General features: G+C 42.5%; 1 protein-coding gene across 3 annotated transcripts in view; it reads left to right on the top strand.

Annotated features, from left to right (window-relative positions):
• Positions 1-15,442, top strand: part of LOC137429924 (chloride intracellular channel protein 2) — a 36,508-nt gene that overhangs the window by 3,673 nt on the left and 17,393 nt on the right. For 2 of the 3 annotated variants that reach the window (XM_068120309.2, XM_068120308.2), the window contains exons 2-5: positions 12,426-12,535; positions 12,884-13,009; positions 13,125-13,231; positions 14,030-14,190. In XM_068120309.2, the coding sequence (XP_067976410.1) occupies positions 12,480-12,535; positions 12,884-13,009; positions 13,125-13,231; positions 14,030-14,190 (450 nt within the window). In that variant the 5' untranslated portion in view covers positions 12,426-12,479. Of the gene's footprint in view, positions 1-11,796; positions 11,925-12,425; positions 12,536-12,883; positions 13,010-13,124; positions 13,232-14,029; positions 14,191-15,442 lie in introns of those variants that run through there. The other variant, XM_078779994.1, reaches the window with a different exon arrangement.

The raw sequence follows: 15,442 nt of genomic DNA on the forward strand, positions 1-15,442 counted from the left end.
TGAACTTTGACCTCTTGACCCCCAAAATCGAATCAGTTCATCTTTACATCATTCTACAAATCTGTACCATATTTGATCAGAATCCCATCACTGGTTCACAAGTTATCGTGGTAACAGTATTTTTACCTAACATGACCTCTGACCTCTGACCTTTGCCCTTTGACCTTGTGATCCCAAAATCTAATCAGTTCTTCTTTACCTCATTATACATACCTGTGCCAAGTTTGACTAAGATCCCTTTGGCCACTCAAGTTGTCGAGGTAACGAAAACCAATCACGGACGGATGGACGGACAGCCGGACGGACAACCTCAAAACATAATGGCTTCGGCGACTTTGTCGGTGGGGGCAAAAAATTGTAACTACACACTTCTAAACAAAGAAATCTTGTTGTGCAACAACTGGCTCTGGTAAATCTTACAGACGAGGGAATAAAGCTGCAATGTTCATGAGATATAAGAAAACGTGATGGACAAATAGAGAGAGCGACAGATGAGGTAAATAATTATAAGTGCAGCATGCTGGAAATGAGAAAAAGATGTGAATTTATTTCGGGTTAAATGCGCATGAAACTCGGAATGTAGCTGGACATGATCCACATGCTGATAAAATATAACCTGTTTGTGGGATATTGACACCAGAACTTTGTTGAACTTCTTAAAGTCCAATTGGACTTTAAAACAGCAATAACCTTCAAGATCATTGGAATCTCTCGCAATGAAGCTGAGTCTGTGGACATGTCACTTGCTCAACTCGGACAGGGCGGTGGTCTCTGTCTTCGACCACTTCCTTTCTTGTTTTGCACCCTAAGTTCTTAGCACGGAAAGATTAAAACCATAAAGCTGCTTCGTCTCCCCAAGGTGCAGGGTGCGCCTTCAGGTGAATGTGGTAAACATGTTTTTTGGTGAAACTCCCAAAATCCAGTCACTCAATCACCTCCACTCATTCATTCTTATTTTTTTGCTGCCTGTGCAACCAACTTCCACATTCTTTTCAATTTTCATCCTTTCCACCAAGTCTTCAAGAAAGATGTTCACCATCATCTCGGATTATCCAATATCCAAAACCATCATCTATTGTAACACCACCAACCCTTTCCTGCCCACCTCCTTCCAAATTTTCAGTTTTTCCTTTCTTCCAGCTTGCTGCCCCATTTCTCTTGTCCACCACATGCATCCTCCCCTCCCCAACGATTTCCTACCACACCCATTGTTTATCCAAGTCTCTCTCTATTTCGTCATTCAACCTTGCTGCTGGTGCTTCCCACTCTCTCTCCCCTACTGTTCTTTTTTTCTGTTGCGTCATGATCAGTTCTGCCTTCTCGCTCTTCCACGAGCCTTGATTTTGTATACAAAACAACAACACAGAACAGAACGACACTCGTTGGAGAGCATACCTCCGCCAGGCTGAACAGTTTCCGGATTATCCCACTGTTATGCCGGATCTGCATCCGGATCTGAACAAAAATCGAATCGGCTTCTTCTTGTCACACACCCAACCTATCCACCAAGTTTTGACAGAATTCGTCCACAACTTTTTGAAATATCATGTTGTATATCGTTTTGGTTCTATTAGTCCAGGACCTGACTAACATATGTATGCAAATAATTTAGGAGAGGATAACTCAACTGTTATAGGCTAATATCACCCCCAGGAACAACCTGGGATGTGTGCCAAAATCTCTATCCGGGGAGAAAAGCCCGAAAATGACCACGCCCTTTTAAAAATGACCACGCCCTTTTTCATAGGAAGTGCTATTTCCGACATAGCTCTATCTTCTATACCGTTGGAGCTACAGATTTTCTGAGGTGCTTAAAATGTTCAGAATAGCCATGTTTAGGAGCTCATATATTTCCAAATGGGTTTTCTACGAGAAAATGACTAAAAAGCGTTCGGTCAACTTATTACCATACAACTACCTACATACTTGGATTGCCATATCATAGTAAAGAAAGCGAGCATTTGATTATTGTAAAGAAATTGAATTTTCAATCATACTATTATCAATGGAATGTTAACTTAAAATGAAAAAAACAAAAACAAAACTTATTACTTTAGTAGGCAGCAGTACCGAGAGAGCTTAATGTTTCAAAGATCAGCAGGGAATTTGCCCAACAGCCAACCATACAACTTTGAACACCACAATAGTACTGTTTATGTGTCACATAAACCAGGGTCGGGAACAGGAACATGAAGAGTAACACAACAGAGTCCAGTTATGAGGATGATGAGCAGTGTTCATTCAGTGATAGGGTATTTACAACAATCACCTCCTTTGCATTTGCAGTACTTGCAACACTTGAAATCAGCTACCCTGCATGGACACCCATTCTTACGAGCACACTTGCCACACCTACAGGGATCTGGCAGGCCTTCGGGTTTTGAGATCACAATCTCAGGGACTAATAAACTGCCCCTTCTTACAAAACCATAAGACTCGGCATTCATAATCAAGGTGGCGTCTCTAAATGGGGCTTGGACCCACAGTTGCTGTTGGTAATAGCCTCTTTGGATATGTTTTCTTGCATTAGTTGACATGCAAGCGGTTCTCTCAAAGTCCATCTTGAGGGCATTGCTATCAAATGCAGCGACACGCAGGTCGTCAAATATCTCCAGGTCTGTTGATGGTTTGAGACACTTGACCAAGAATGTCTCCGCAATCTCTATTGTGCTTCCTGTTAGCTGTGGGCAGTCGAAATTCAGGATCAGAGAGGAATTTCCTAGTTTGCGGACAGCGTTCAGGGCTGCAAGTTTAGTTGATATCTTGCTGATTGTATCGCACCCAGTCAGCGCATGGAGTGCTGGGAGACACTTTGTGAGCTCGTCTCCCAGCGCTGTGCAGATATCATGGAGTGGTAATATTGATCTTTTCACTCCTGAGTTGCGGACGAGCCAGAGCTCTTGGAGGCCAATATCTCTCCAATTGACTGTGATGTGGTATAACAGGCACACAAAGACATCTGTGTCACCTGATGACAGCGTCAAGGATGTAGGTCCTGACCGGTGTCTTAGAATGTCCTGCACATGAAACATCATCCTGTCATCAGCTTCCTCGTGTGTGCAGTTGAGCCGAGGGAATGGAGAAGCACACCCAGCTGACACCAACCATGACTGTGGTGATATACCAAGGTATAGCGGTTTGGTGCCTTGATAATTGGTGGTGAGCCACTCAACATAGAATGCCTGGAAAGCAGTTTTGCTGATGGAAGACGACCAAAAGTTCTCTAATACCACTGGAACATTTTGGTTCGGTGATATCACATCAAGGACCACCATTTCTGTTGACTTTCCTCTTCTCCCCCTCTCTCCTTTCTTGATGCTGTCCTCTCTGTAAGCATCGAAAACGATGTGGATCTCATCACAGCTGTGCCCAGCTTTGGTGACCATAGATGTCAAGGCAATAGCAAAGTCATGGAATGTCTTGACGGGTGGATGAAGCTTCTTTAAGGGGACTTTTCTCACCATGGCCATGAAGTCGATAACTATGGCATAGTTATCGTATGGGGAGGTTTCTGGCCCTTTTTTATCTATTAGTGGGCACAACTTCAGCAGCTCAGTCCCAAGTTGTGATTTGGCACTCTTCCTCAAGTAACCATCTTTGTCAACCAAGAAAAACGCAGAGTTGGTGATCTCATGCTGGAGTAGCTCCTCAAGAGTGAACCCCCGGTGACGCCCATACTCAATAAACATGAGAGCTTTGATTGTCTCATCTTTGATGTCTGCTTTGGGAGCCAAATTTAAGGTGGTCTTAGGGGATGTAAACTTGATTTTGCTAATAGTTGAGTGTATCGATATCGACCTATTTCTGAGTCGATCATCGATAAATTTAGCACAGGCAGCGCTGCCCTCCTTGATACAGCACAACAACTTGTCTACGATTACGTTGGTCACAATTTCTCCAGTGAGAATATTCTTCAGCGCTACCTGGTCTTGTAGAGGACTACATACCTTCAGGAGATAATCCTCTATGTCTTGCACCATCCCAACTATCTTAGTTGCAGTACTTGGGTTGAGGTCGTGGTGAAGTGAGAGTTCTCCTTCGACATCATCCTTCATCTTCAGGAGGTCAACGTACTGGTCTTTTTTATGCTTGATGATTCCCCACAGAGCTACTGCCTCCTTCTTCCTGGTGACCCCAATTATCCCACCACTTATTTTGGCAGGCCGGTTGTAGCACTGCTCTAGCGCCTGGTCAAAGGGCACTCCACTACCTTTCTTGGTCGTGTTCACGACAAATCCACCGTTCATGTAGGAGTCGTACAGGAGTGGGAACTTCTCCTTCAGTTGATAGCAGTCCTGCAGGAATAATGGTGTCCATCGACAGTAGTTTGTTCTCCCAAAAAAGAAGAACAGTGAAGTTGCCCTCTCCACAGCACTGAGGTAGAGAATCCAGTCTCCAGAGCGCAGAGAATTGGTGAGATTCCTGAGTATTGGGAACAGGTCGGAAACGTATGTGTTCCAGTAATCAAATGACTGAGACAGCGATGCCCTTTCTTCCTTAAGGTAGACTTGAAAGGCTGCTTGGATGGTGTCAGCGCACTCCTTTGTGGTGTTCAATTCTTCGCCCATGAGCTTCGCGTGAGGAAGCCACAGCTATAAGAGGTTGGTAATATATTAAAGCCTGTCTTACCATTTCGCTTTACTTCAGTGAGATATTATCTCTGTGACACTGGATGGATAAGTCGTTCTCTCACTTTCTCACTCTCTCCGGATCTTGTAGCACTGGTGCTATGAATAAATCAAAAGCAACCTTGTTAGTTTATAATTCAATGATTATATTAACCAGCAATCCTTACCCGTCAACATTGGTTGAGTAAATACTCTGCTTCCCCTCTGTTGTTCATATATTGAAAAATGAGGCCTGTGAAGGCTTTAAGCCTATTTTCTGGTTTCAGTCAGTGGTATGGCACTTTATTGTGTTATATTCCATTTAATTTGAAGTTATTCACAATATATGATTCACAATTATTAGTGTACTATAATTAGAACATGTCAATTTTAAACATCCAATTGTAGAACTATAATCAAACTTCTTAACTAGGCCTAGCCAGGCCCTACACACGCAGGGAAAGTCTATAGGGCCCAGGCTCGCCTAGCCCGTACTAATACTTAGTCATGGGGCCTAGCTCCTCTAGGCCTAGGTTATTCAAGCTGGGCCTAGCTAGTTGCAGTAGTAATTAATAATACTACTACACTCTACTAGGCATACAGTAGTGCTAAGTAGAGTTTACTTGGCCTAGTCTAGCCAGGCCTAGGCCCTATAGCGAGGCAGAGTAACCCGTATAGTAGTAGGCTGGGCAGTGTAGCACACCACCACTCATAATACTAGGCCTCTAGGCGTCAGTAGACAGAGAAACTAGAAACACATAGGTTTCTCATCTGCTTATAAAATTCCATGTGAAATTAGATTCATTTATATTGATCACCTCTAAAACTACTAATTAGGCATCACAAATCTAAAGAGTTTGCTCATTAAAATTGAAATAAGATGTGAAAACTTACCATTTTACATGACTCACACTGACAAACCTCACTGTGGTATAATTATAGACTGAAACTATCAGCCAATCAGGGAGCTCAAAATCATAAAATGTATGGAGGCTCATAGTAGCCTTTGTATATCATGAATATGCTTAATATTAGTATGAAATCGTGTTAAAAATGGCTGTATTTTCGGGCTTTTTAGTCATTTTCTCGTAGAAAACCCATTTGGAAATATATGACCTCCTAAAAATGGCTATTCTGAACATTTTAAGCACCTCAGAAAATCTGTAGCTCCAACGGTATAGAAGATAGAGCTATGTCGGAAATAGCACTTCCTATGAAAAAGGGCGTGGTCATTTTTAAAAGGGCGTGGTCATTTTCGGGCTTTTCGCCCCGGATAGAGATTTTGGCACACATCCCAGGTTGTTCCTGGGGGTGATATTAGCCTATAACAGTTGAGTTATCCTCTCCTAAATTATTTGCATACATATGTTAGTCAGGTCCTGGACTATATCTCTCAATGGTGACGAATCACTTAAAAAAATTAAAAATTATTGTGTCCGGATCCCGATCTTCACCAAAATTGAATCAATTCGTTCTGGTCACACCCCCAACCTGTCAACCAAGTTCTGTCCGAATCCGTCCACAACGTTTTGAGATATCCCGCCCACAGACGGACAAAGACAAACAGACAGAAGTGAAAACATAACCTCCGTCCACCTTCGGTAGTGGAGGTAATATAGGCCACATATACTCTGTACTCTGTATGTACAGCATATCTAACATGGGAAAGACAAACTAATGTTCAAAAGTTTCCGTATGTACATGATATGTACGATAACTGTATAGTTTTCTGCACAGTCCCAGTCGATGTACTGTACTTACTGTACTTCCATTGGCAACTATTGAGTATGGTACGAATGTGGCATCAGTAGCACATTGGTATATTAACATAGGTAAATAAAAATATTTCTTTGGGATAAACCATGGGATATTTAACGTCCAGCAACGAATGTATTTCCTATGTTTTAAAAGTATTGACTGAATAAATGACCTGCATGATATAGACTTGACCTGGTGTTTTGTCCTCTTACTGGTGCTCCATCGGGATGCATCTTCATTGCTGCCAAAACTGTGTACCCTGGGAAGGATTATACCGGGTGGTTTGCCATTGACTTCTCAGGATGTTCACCAACGAAAGATGTCCACAACTCCAACTAATCCACTAATGTTCACCAACTAATGGACAGCCGGCTTAATGTCCATCTGAGGGATGGTATACTCCCTGGTGACCTAGTCAGAAAAGCTGACGCACCAATCGGACGGTTTACAGTCATGTCAGGAATCAAACGAACTTAGACGAGACAGTAAGTGTGCTTTGTCGATGTGCACTACCTTATGCAGGGTTGATGGGCCTAATGGCTTCCTCTTGTGTTGAAGTTTACTTTAAGTCCTGTTGGACATTGTATTGTCGTAAAGTTCACAGACATTTTATATCAATGGTCCTTATGAAAGAAAAACACTGATCGATTAACTTTATTTCCGTTTTGTCAAAAAGACGAATTAACCTGAGTCTAATACTGCAATTAACTTGTATTAGAGAGAGTTGAGTAGTTAATAACGGGGAAGGGAGGGGGGCAGCTGGGAGAGTAGCGAGTGCACAGACAAGTGCATAAGCAGGTAATGACATATTCCAAAAACAGGGGCAGCTGACGACGTATTCCACAAACATGGGCAGGTGACTACGTATTCCAAAAACAGGCGGCTGATGACGTATTCCAAAAACAGGGGCTGCTGACGACGTATTCCACAAACATGGGCAGGTGACTACGTATTCCAAAAACAGGCGGCTAATGACGTATTCCAAAAACAGGTGGCGGACGACGTATTCCAAAAACAGGCGGCTGATGACGTATTCCAAAAACAGGGGCTGCTGACGTATTCCAAAAACAGGCAGCTGACGACGTATTCCAAAAACAGGCGGCTGATGACGTATTCCAAAAACAGGGGCAGCTGACGTATTCCAAAAACAGGCAGCTGACGACGTATTCCAAAAACAGGCGGCTGATGGCGTATTCCAAAAACAGGCAGCTGACGACGTATTCCAAAAACAGGCGGCTGATGACGTATTCCAAAAACAGGGGCAGCTGACGTATTCCAAAAACAGGGGCAGCTGACGGCGTATTCCAAAAACAGGCGGCTGACGACATATTCCAAAAACAGGCGGCTGATGACGTATTCCAAAAACAGGCGGCTGATGACGTATTCCAAAAACAGGCGGCTGATGACGTATTCCAAAAACAGGCGGCTGATGACGTATTCCAAAAACAGGCGGCTGATGACGTATTCCAAAAACAGGCGGCTGATGACGTATTCCTAAAACAGGCGGCTGATGACGTATTCCTAAAACAGGGGCAGCTGACGACGTATTCCAAAAACAGTGGCAGCTGACAATGTATTCCAAAAACAGGCGGCTGATGACGTATTCCAAAAACATGGGCTGCTGACGACATATTCCGAAAACAGGCGGCTGATGACGTATTCCAAAAACAGGGGCATCTGACTACATATCCCCAAAACAGGGGCAGCTGACTACATGTTACAAAAACAGGGGCTGCTGACGACGTATTCCAAAACCAGGTGGCTGATGACGTAATCCAAAAACAGGGGCTGCTGACGACATATTCCAAAAACAGGGGCTGCTGACTATGTATTCCAAAAACAGGGGCAGCTGACAACGTAATCCAAAAACAGGGGCAGCTGACTACATATTCCAAAAACAGGGGCTGCTGATGACGTAATCCCAAAACAGGGGCAGCTGACTACATATTCCAAAAACAGGGGCTGCTGACGACGTATTCCAAAAACAGGTGGCTGATGACGTAATCCAAAAACAGGGGCTGCTGACGACATATTCCAAAAACAGGCGGCTGATGACGTATTCCAAAAACAGGGGCAGCTGACGACGTATTCCAAAAACAGGCGGCTCATGACGTATTCCAAAAACAGGCAGCTGATGACGTATTCCAAAAACAGGGGCAGCTGAGGACGTATTCCAAAAACAGTGGCAGCTGACAATGTATTCCAAAAACAGGCGGCTGATGACGTATTCCAAAAAGAGGCGGCTGATGACGTATTCCAAAAACAGGGGCAGCTGACGACGTATTCCAAAAACAGGGGCAGCTGACAATGTATTCCAAAATCAGGCGGCTGATGACGTATTCCAAAAACAGTGGCAGCTGACGACGTATTCCAAAAACAGGCGGCTCATGACGTATTCCAAAAACAGGCGGCTCATGACGTATTCCAAAAACAGGCGGCTGATGACGTATTCCAAAAACAGGCGGCTGATGACATATTCCTAAAACAGGGGCAGCTGACGACGTATTCCAAAAACAGTGGCAGCTGACAATGTATTCCAAAAACAGGCGGCTGATGACGTATTCCAAAAACAGTGGCAGCTGACAATGTATTCCAAAAACAGGCGGCTGATGACGTATTCCAAAAACAGGGGCTGCTGACGACATATTCCGAAAACAGGGGCATCTGACTACATGTTACAAAAACAGGGGCAGATGACTAGATATTCGAAAAACAGAGGCAGCTGATTACATATCCCCAAAACAGGGGCAGCTGACTACATGTTACAAAAACAGGGGCAGATGACTAGATATTCGAAAAACAGAGGCATCTGATGACATATCCCCAAAACAGGGGCAGCTGACTACATGTTACAAAAACAGGGGCAGATGACTAGATATTCGAAAAACAGAGGCAGCTGATGACATATCCCCAAAACAGGGGCAGCTGACTACATGTTACAAAAACAGGGGCAGATGACTAGATATTCGAAAAACAGAGGCAGCTGATGACATATCCCCAAAACAGGGGCAGCTGACTACATGTTACAAAAACAGGGGCAGATGACTAGATATTCGAAAAACAGGGGCAGCTGACTACATATCCCAAAAACAGGGGCAGCTGACTACATGTTACAAAAACAGGGGCAGATGACTAGATATTCGAAAAACAGAGGCAGCTGATTACATATCCCCAAAACAGGGGCAGCTGATTACATATTCCCAAAACAGGGGCAGCTGACTACATGTTACAAAAGCAGGGGCAGACGACTAGATATTCCAAAAACAGGGGCAGCTGACTACATACCCCCAAAACAGGGGCAGCTGACTACATATCCCAAAAACAGGGGCAGCTGATGACATATTCCAAAAACAGGGGAAACTGACGACATCATCATCATCATCATCATACTAAAATACACAATTCGGGGACTGTCTGTCTGATGAGTTTTTGACCGCGATGCATTCCGTCGTTACTTATCCAATGTCAACCAAACTTGACAGGATGACTAAGGCTTACACAATGAAGGTTGTAGCGTATTCATTTGCCCCCCTCCCCAAGGGAGTTTCCTGCCCCGAGCAGGTTTTCCCGCCATTGCCGTCGATTGGGTTGCGTGTGGAGGTGTATATCAATGTTAAGTTAGCTTTATCGTGGCGTTTTTCCAAGGCCACTTCTAATAACAAACTAACGATAATAGCATAATATTAATGTTATTACAAAACAATATTAATACCAATAATATTCCACCTCCCCAAGGGGTTTTTCCTCCTGGAACAGACATCGAGTCAATGTTTATAAAGTGTTTTATAAATAGTCAATGAGAGCAGGAATTTTCAAATCAATCGGATGAAAATTGATGGTTTTTCAGATGAAAATTGATGATTTTGGAAGTTTGACGTTTTGACCTCAGAAATAGTTGTTTTCCCTATTTAGTGACTAAATGTGCAAATTCTGTTCAATTTCCAAGTCAATCGGATGAAAATTGAGGATTTTAGAAATTCGAAAAAAGCGGTTGATCTTTGGACTTCAAAAATAAATAGGGTTATGTCTGACCACCAAGTCTACCATTTGATAAAGTTTCGTGAAGGTCGGTTTAAAATTGTGACCTGTTGGCAAGTCTATGCATAAGTAGACTTTGACCTTTCCTTTTGACCTTACCATTGACTACCAAAATATGTCAATCCATGCCATGCTATAAGTGAGCACACACACACGCACACAGGCACACACACAATCAACATACTTGTCAAATATTTTTTTTGCCAAGTAACACAACACAGACAGCCAAACGGACTCAAATGCAATACTCACTCCTCTGGCGAGTAATACTGTTGGAACCCATCTGTGGATCGGTCCCATCGGCCGATGGGTCTGACCCATCTGTGGATGCACAAGAAATGACAATGCAGACCCATCGGCCGATGGGTCTGCGCCATCTGCGGATGTGTTGTTCACCTTGAAGGAATGTGTTGACAGAATGGTGCTCTTCAATCAGGTACATAGTCATTGGAATTACATGTGGTAGGAATTTAACAGAGATGATTTTTTAATGTTTAACAGATTAAACCACATGTCACGGACTGCTTTATAAACATTTATGACATCAATTGCTTATTTTTAGGTTCAAATAAACATACTCATCCACCATTGATGCATAGGAAACACAGATGGGTTCACCTTCAAGGTGAACAACACATCCGCAGATGGCGCAGACCCATCAGCCGATGGGTCTGCATTGTCATTTCTCGTGCATCCACAGATGGGTCAGACCCATCGGCCGATGGGACCGATCCACAGATGGGTTCCAACAATACCACTTATGATGATGCTATAATATTAATGATATATTTTCAATGACCTGATCTAACATGTTATAATGTCATGCATGTTCTGATCCTTTCAATGACCTGATCAAACATGTTATGATATCATGCATGTTCTGATCCTTTCAATGACCTGATCAAACATGTTACGGTATGATGTCATGCACGTTCTGATCGTTTCAATGACCTAATCTAACATAAGTAATAATAATAATTGGCAATAATAATAAGGATAATAACATGACTCCCCCTGCCACTCCCATAGTGAGCGGTGCTAGTATTCCAAAAACAGGGGCAGCTGACAACATATTTGATGATTTTGACCTTTTAAAGCCCAGTTACCTTCACATACCTGTATTCTGCTTGTACTATATAGTTTGTAAAATAATGCTTACACAGAATGAGGCCGTTTGTGCTAGCATTGGTCTATAAAATCCTATTAACTCATCAATCAGGGATGGGGGAGGCAACTTTGCTTACCTTTCGGTCGGACAAGACTGCGCTTTCAAGACGATAAGTCATAGATCAGAGGGTTGACAGGATAGCCCAGAGGTACGCACACCCATCTCTACATAAGCTGTCACGCCTGTGTTCCAATCCCGCCCAGCTAAAAACTGTCATCCTGGTGTCTCGCAAGCAGGGCGAGGCATCAACGTGTGTGCCATCTCTCGGATGGATGTTAAACAGGTGTTTCAATGACCTACCAACATTAGTTGGTGTACGTTAAAGATCCCATGGGGTTCTTCGCGAAGACTAGGTGAGCTGGAACAAATTCCAAATTCATGCTCTAACCTATGGGGGCACTGCAGCATCATTTCCATAATTTGCTCCAACCAAGACACCGATAATGGACTCAGAAAATAATAAATAGTATGGGATGTACAAAATTTTAAAGTATTGATAAAAAACAGATTTCTTGTATAGCGAGTCTAAAACACAGCAAAATCTTGTGTCGATGACCCAGCGGCCAGCGCAATCGGACAAACGTTGACTTGATGGACTTGAAGACTCACTCGACAGCAGGGCTACAGTTGGACACTAAAAAGCAAGAGAATGAATGAACAAGAAAAGAGGAGAGAGCAGAGGAGAGGAAACATATCTGTATCATTTATAACGTCTTTTAAATGTCAATATAATTTTTTGGGAATATCCATTAATGTTCAGCAAATTATTATAGTTGTTTGGAGGAACAGATTTATGAAAAACTGACGTGTGTGTGTGTGTGTGTGTGTGTGTGTGTGTGTGTGTGGTTTTTCAGGCTGGTTCTAATGGAGAATGCATTGGTACCTGCCATCTATGCCAGAGAATATTCATGATCCTCTGGCTGAAGAAAGTGACATTTGATGTTACCACGGTGGACCAGACAAGGTAACAAAAAAGTTTTCGTTGTCTCTGCCAAACAATCAATCTCCATATTGTGCAAAAAAATGTATCTTCCCCCACCTCGAAATTGTATCGTTTGCAGAGCTTTTGCATTTTTAAAGGATTTCACAAATCCTTAAACCAATGCTTTCAATAAACAAACTACACCCACATCTTGTTGGCATGTGCACATCCTTTTTCTACAATTATCGTATTTTTGTGCAATTGCCTCCAATGTGACTTTTCAAAAACAAGCGCACATTTCATTTTGTACATCTGTGATACGCTTTGATGTTTTGAAAACGTTATTGCATAAAATTCTGGAGTTCTACACATCCCTGTCTCCTGTTGCAGGAAAACAATGGAGATGAAACGCCTTGCCCCAGGAGCACAGCCACCATTCCTCAAATTCAATGGAAGCGTAATTACAGACTTCATGGAAATTGAGGACTTTCTGGAGCAAACGTTTTGTCCTCCTCGGTGAGAGGGCGAGGAAATCTACTTTCATGTTCCAGGTGTATAATCTATTGAGATCTGTTGTATTAAATTTTGTCTCCATTTTTCCTTGCCTATTTTCCTCCATCGCCCATACCAGGTACCCCAATCTCCGTCCCAAAAATCAAGAATCATTCAACGCGGGCGCAGATATTTTCCAAAAATTTTCTGCCTATATCAAGAACAACATTCCTGGGAGGCACGAAGGTGAGATATATTAAAGCATAATTTAATTTAAAAATTATACGAGCCGGATCCGGATCTTCACCAAAATTGAAACGATTCTTCCTTGTAACACACACAACCAAGTTTCGTCCAAATCCACCCATAACTTTCTGAGATATCCTGCTATATGTTGGTTTTAGCCCGATCTCTCAATGGTGAAGAATCACTTAAAAAATTAAATAATTCTCACATCCGAATCCATATTCAGATTTTCACCAAAATCTAATCGATTAGTCCTTGTCACACCCACGACCTCTCCACCAAGTGTCGTCCAAATCTGTCCACAAATTTTTGAGATATCCTGCTCACAAACAAACAGACAGACAGGGTGAAAACATAACCTCCATCCACCTTTGGTGGCGGAGGTAACTATATATTAAAGATATATTAAAGCATTAAGCATAATTGAACTGCAGACCTGTATCACAGACTACAAAATGACAGGATAACTTGGGAATGGGTTTTAGGGCATTAACATGGTTGCCCATTCTAGCCAAAGCCGAAGAAGTCGTTCACATGTGATGTGCAAACAACCTGGGAATGTGAATTTGTTTATAGTGCAGAATGCTCCTGAATCGGACAACTACATTGCAAGATAGTGAGCTTTTTAGCTATTTCGTTTTGGTTTGATTCTAAATTGAATTTGATCTGACTGTTAACCATTATCCTGATGCTTCGCGAGGATATCATGTTTGTTACATTGCTCTTCTTTACTCAGAGTTACACTTGTGCTTTTAGTTAGTTTTATATAAAAAGTATTTCTGCCTACATGTGACTCAGTTTTGGAGACCCATCTCCTGAAAGCTCTCCTTCACCTGGAGGACTACTTGCAGAGGCCTCTACCCACGGAGAGTGGTCCAAATAGCAGGAGGAGATTTCTGGATGGAGACGAGCTCACACTCGCTGATTGCGATCTTCTTCCCAAACTCAACATTGTTCTTGTGAGCCTAAAGCTGTTGTTATTATGTCATCACAGGCTGATTTTTGATTTGTTGTAAGCCAATATAATATATTTAGAGCTAAAGTTGAACCTTAATGGTCATTGTAGTATGTTGACCATAATGTACCAAAACCAAATTGATTGGATGCCTTCATAAGAACACCGACTTCTTACGAAAAAATGCTATTTTGAATGAGAATTGGGTTTAGTGGGAGTGGCAGTAGAGGGATGAGTAGAGGAGTAGAGTGGAGTAGAGGGATGCTCAAAGAGAGGGACCCAACATCATCAATATACAGTTGGACCCCGTGATTCGCGGGGGATGCGTTCCTGGAAAATGCTGTGAATTGCGAAACCACGAATAGGGGGGCAATGTTTCAATGGAAAAATGGGGGATTGGTTCCCAAATTGCGAAAATCTGTGAATGTCGGGGAACAAACCGGGAATGGCGAGGGAAAGTCAGCAAATGTCGAGGCAAATCCCGCGTATGTCGATGATAATCCACAAATCCATGCCATGCTATTATTTCAATGGGGGAAAAGGGAGACAGCTAATTGTACTAATAGATACTGTGGAGTGTTCTAATTCTGTGCAGTAATTCTGTGCTCGGATGACGTGTTATGCATATATGTATGTATATACAGTCACGTGAAAAAGTAAGGACACCCCATGTAAAGTTTTGACTTTTTCAACATATTTCAACATACATCTATTTGATCTTCATTTCCACCATATTGATAGATAAAGGTGATATAATATAACAAATATCATGAAACATTTACATCTTATAGTCCATTGTATAATTTAAATAAACATAAATGCAAATTTCGCATGTGGAAAAGTAAGTACACCCTTGGCTCTAATAGGTGGTATTGCCCCCTTTGGCAAAAACAACCTCAAGTAGGCGTTTCTTATAACTGTCTACCAGTCTCTGACATAGACTGGGAGAAATTTTTGCCCACTCCTCCATGCAGAAATCTTTCAGCTGTGAGATGTTTGAGGGGTTTCTTGCATCCACAGCTCGTTTCAAATCCCCCCACAACATCTCGATGGGATTTAGATCCGGGCTTTGACTTGGCCATTCCAGAACCCTCCATTTCTTTCTTTTCAGCCATTCCTTGGTGGATTAACTGGTATGTTTAGGGTCATTGTCACGTTGCAAGGTCCACCTTCGGTTGAGCTTCAACTTTCCGACAGATGGCCTCACATTATCCTCAAGCACCCTCTGTACAATGAAGAATTCATAGTAGATTCTA

This window comes from Myxine glutinosa, chromosome 6 (genome assembly GCF_964187855.1).
Source record: "Myxine glutinosa chromosome 6, kmMyxGlut1.1, whole genome shotgun sequence".
Classification (NCBI taxonomy): Eukaryota; Metazoa; Chordata; class Myxini; order Myxiniformes; family Myxinidae; genus Myxine; species Myxine glutinosa.